Genomic DNA, 4,541 nt, shown 5'->3' on the forward strand with positions numbered 1-4,541 from the left:
TGAAAAGACTTATAAATAAATACTTAAAACTGACGAACCTGCTTTTAGCAGTCGTGAACCAATTCCGTCCAAGCCTGTAGCTTTATTAAGTTTTAGTGAACTAATTATTTTTTCGACACTTTTGGTCTCAATACGAGCCCACCGAAAATCGTGTCCGCTAACAGGTGGATTAACATTAGTAGTGTCAGAAGAAAATTTAGAGGCTAGTTTGGCACCAACACTGACAAAAATTGTATGACCAGTATGATCTTCAATATGATGATAAATGTTTTCTTTGAAATTTAGTTGAAAATTTACAATTGTAAAATGAAAGAAGTTCAAATGCTCAAACAATGGAAACAAAAGTTCAACGGTGAGTTTTGTTTTTTTACCTTCTATTGTTTTGTCTTGCTGTATCATTCCTGTTTTCAACGAAACTCTTGTATTTCTGGGTTCAATTCCTAGCAGGAGTAATTGTTCATTACTGTTTCATTTCAGAAATATTAGAAAGAAAAAAATGAAAAAAGAAAGACAGACAGAAATAAGGAAGAGAGTTAGTCAATACAGTTGCATAATAGAAAGTTTGTCCTTTTTGTTATTCAGAAGACAGTCAAAGGTGTGAAACAATTTTTCTGTGTGTCAAAATTTATTCGATTCTTTGTATTTTCTGTCATAAAAAACAACTGTATTGTCGTCATTTTTCGACACATTTAGAGCCATTTGAGGCATTTAGAGGGCTCTAAAAGCGTTGGCTTCCAGGGTTCCTGGACCCGTTGGGGGGCTCACAACGCCCCCCAACGGCCTCATCATCCTTTTCGAAAAGTCACACACCTCGAAAGATAAAAAAAGTACAAGTAAAATCGGAGCGATATAATATATAAGCAGTCATCTGAATGGGAGATGGACATCATTTAAACTGACTTTGGATCCTTTTTTGTTTTGTTGTTATGTTTGAACTGAGGCGTGACACAAAAATAAGTTTGGTTAGTGTCCTTCCACTGCTTGAAACTGTGACATCATATCAGCAACCATGGGGAGCTTACAGCCAGCTGCAACACATAGGTTCAACCTGTGAGATGCACAATGAACATAAATGGCTTTGGGAAATTTGCTCTTAATCAATGTGGATGCTCCTGAACATTTTCCAGCCATTGCACCTGAAAAAATAGAACAAAATGAAGATAAAAATATATGGATAGCTAATGATAAACATGGTTATTTGTATCAGATTTTAACCTGCTCCATCATAGCCTTGTCCCCTACAATCATTCATGCCCAAGTTGTTTTGCTCCACAGCATCAATTATAGTATTTGACAGCCCTTTACCAGAACAACCAAGTTTACATTCTGCCATCTCTAAAAATGTTTCTCTAATTTCATCTTTACTGTCAATATATCGCAACACAACTGGCATCTGTTCTTTGTTGCTTATATCTACTGCCTCATCGCCAAGAACAGAGAAATATTTAGATCGTTTTATTTGTGCAACTACCTGGGTGACAATGTTTTTTGCAATAAGAGATAGGAGTTCATTTTGAATAGTTTTTGACAAATAAGTAGCATTTTTGGCACAGTTACTCATGTGTTCCTTCAAAGCAGGGCATTCCAACTCTACTGCTAGTTTCACAAAAGCCAGAAAATTACCAGGATTCAAGTTGCTCATTACATTCTCTTTAGATTGAAATTGTGCAGTTGGATCTGTCTCATCACGACCTCTTAACGAAATACATTGTTGAGCCATTGTAATGAGAATCTTGATCAATGACTTCAATACAACACGATTTTTCGTAATTTGTACATGCACAATATTGTTGAGCTGCCTATCAATTCTGGTGTCTGTTGATGCCATTGTAGCTTTAAAATTTTTATGATGTGGAGATTTATGGTGGTGTTTTTCAAGTAAAGCCTTCGCATTTTTCCAATCTCTTAATGGTTCCTTGCACAATTTTTCCATTTTCCCAACATTTTGTGAGTTATTATGGAACATCACACAATTTATGCAAAATGCCCCATCATGGATTTTTGAGTAACATAACCATGGATAAGAAGTCAACCAAGAATGAATGAAACGTCGATTTGAGGTTGGGTAATGAAAGTTTTTATCAGGCATCCAAACAGAATTTAAAAAAGCTAATTTTTTAGTGACCTTCATTTTTGCAACATTGTTCACCAAATTTCCTAAATCAAATGAATCAATGTTCTCATTGTTCACTTCAGGAAATTGTAAAGCACCATCATTTACTGAATCATCAGTATTCATCATATTAATCACATCAGCTTCAAGGATATGATCAACTTCCACAACCTTTTCGTCAGATTTATTTTCAGTAGGTTGTTCAACAGTAGATTTGGATGGTTCGATAAGAGATTTTGAAGATTCACCAGTCTCTGTAAAGTTGAAAAAAGAATTGAATCAGTAAAAATTGCCATACTGATAACTCATCATTCCATATTTGTAATTGTTTGAAAATTGTTGTAAAAAATTGATTCCCTACTAAAATCCATTATGAGAACAGATATAAATAAAATGTTTGCACCTTTATCTCATCAAAAGTGTTATATACCTGGCAAGTTTTGACTGAAGTAGGATGTTATTGATTTTCGAACCACACGATTTTTTTTCACTGCTTTTTGTGAAGAAGGTTGTTCAGCCACAATATTCGGAAGATTAGACACCAAGGTTAAACTATGCTTTGCCAATTTTCTTTTACCAGTTGGTAGGGGCAATAAAACAACAAAATGATTTGATCGCATTAGATAGATAGATAGATAGATAGATAGATAGATAGATGTGCATCTTTTACATGGCTAGCCTCACAAATATCGAGGGATATACCCTGTCTATTATTTCCAGGAGGGGCCATGGCGTAGATGGAGAGTCCTAGAGTATTTAATGCTCCTTTTGAGCTACGCAGACCCAATTAGAGCCCGCGCTCTACTAAACAACTCCTGGCAACATCCAACGGCCCACACAGTGTGCCATCTTCCCAATTTCCCTTACATGGCTTGGGTTAACCCGGGGCTATGGTAACATTCACTCGCCCATGTTGAATCGCCGTCAAGAGGAATCGAACCCCGGTCTCCCGCACAGAGTACGAGAGCTATAACCACTAATCTACGGCGCCACTAACTGTCTTTGGACGATCAACACGGGATCAATGGGGATTTACTTTCAACATCTTTTTTCGGTGAAAACACATTATTGAAAAGTGAATCCAACTTTGAATCTCCCAGTGGCTGATATACAAGCTGAATAGGGAACTAATATAAACAAAAATATTGTATATCTCTATGAACTAATTCAATTACATAAGCTATGATAACTAGCAACTCTTTCAGGTGTATTTCAAAAAGTTTTATAGAAATATGGAACACATTAGGACCATGACTATCTTGACTATTCCCCACCAAGTGAAGAAATTTCCCAGATATATATCCACAGTAGATTCTACATTTTGTCTACTCTGTATATACTGTCGTATGGAAGTTAGTTACCTCAATAACATTACATAATGCCATAACACAGACAAATGATGACCAACTATAATTCCGTGATGTATATGAAGCCTCCTCTTTTAAAGCAGTGATGCGACACTTCGTTTCGGTATAAACTTTGCAACCATGATCTGATAAAGCCTGTGTAAACAGATTTTTTTAATTTTTGCACTGCAACTGATTTGCAATAATTTCAAAGTGTGGATGATCAGCATAAAATTCAGCATTTTGGAACAACTCAATTGACGTCAAGACTGTCAAATCATATGCTAATGACTGGTTACCAACCAAACCAACTGACACTGCACTGTACAAACAATTACCATCACCAGATATTCTAGAAGAACATGCATCCAGTCATTGACAATGAAAATATCTTGCCATTTGAACAAATTCCGGTTATAATTAATCGTGGTTTATCGTACTGTGTTTCACATAAATATACTGTTGCAACTGAAAAGTAAAAAAAAACTTTTAACAGAAACAAAACAAAACTTTATTTTTGCTGTATAGCTATATACATGTTTACTGGTCTAGGTATGTTTTGTTATATATTGAAACTATACATACAGAATAAGTGCTCACTACTTCGAGAATGTGTAAATAAACAAAAAGAACTTGATACCTAACTGGCTTGAGAGCAGGATTAACATTTTTTTTGAATTTTTCAACAGTAGAGATGAATATAGTTTGTGCAAGTTCATCTGTCTTCAAAATAGATGGTGACGACGGTGAAAACAACTTTTTAGTTCTCCAGTTGCCTTCGAAACGAGTTCTGATGTCTTTTTGTTGTTGTAGAATAAGTTCAAAGTCCATGTTTCTTCAAGATGCTAGCTATACATTACTAAAAATAATAAGATCTATTCTCGATGCACAACTAGACTGACTATTTTTCAATCTTCCTCGACACTCTGTTCATACTACTCTAGCTACATGCAGACATAAATAAGTTGGCAGTGTGGGGGGGGGGGGGGGGAGATGATGTCTTCCACAGGCCAGGTAGTATAAACTCAAACAAGACTAACAAGTTCCTAGCTAGCTGGACATATGATTCATGCATGACATTA

At 35.7% G+C, this 4,541-nt stretch overlaps 1 protein-coding gene across 1 annotated transcript; it reads right to left on the bottom strand.

Annotated features, from left to right (window-relative positions):
- Positions 1-963: 963 nt before the first annotated feature.
- Positions 964-2,733, bottom strand: LOC130661787 (zinc finger MYM-type protein 1-like). The gene is made up of 3 exons (XM_057461091.1): positions 2,544-2,733; positions 1,216-2,367; positions 964-1,136 (listed from the first exon to the last, which is right to left on the bottom strand). The coding sequence occupies exons 1-3, from the start codon at positions 2,731-2,733 to the stop codon at positions 964-966; spliced, it is 1,515 nt and encodes a 504-aa protein (XP_057317074.1).
- Positions 2,734-4,541: the final 1,808 nt, after the last annotated feature.

Source organism: Hydractinia symbiolongicarpus, chromosome 1 (assembly GCF_029227915.1).
Source record: "Hydractinia symbiolongicarpus strain clone_291-10 chromosome 1, HSymV2.1, whole genome shotgun sequence".
NCBI lineage: Eukaryota > Metazoa > Cnidaria > Hydrozoa > Anthoathecata > Hydractiniidae > Hydractinia > Hydractinia symbiolongicarpus.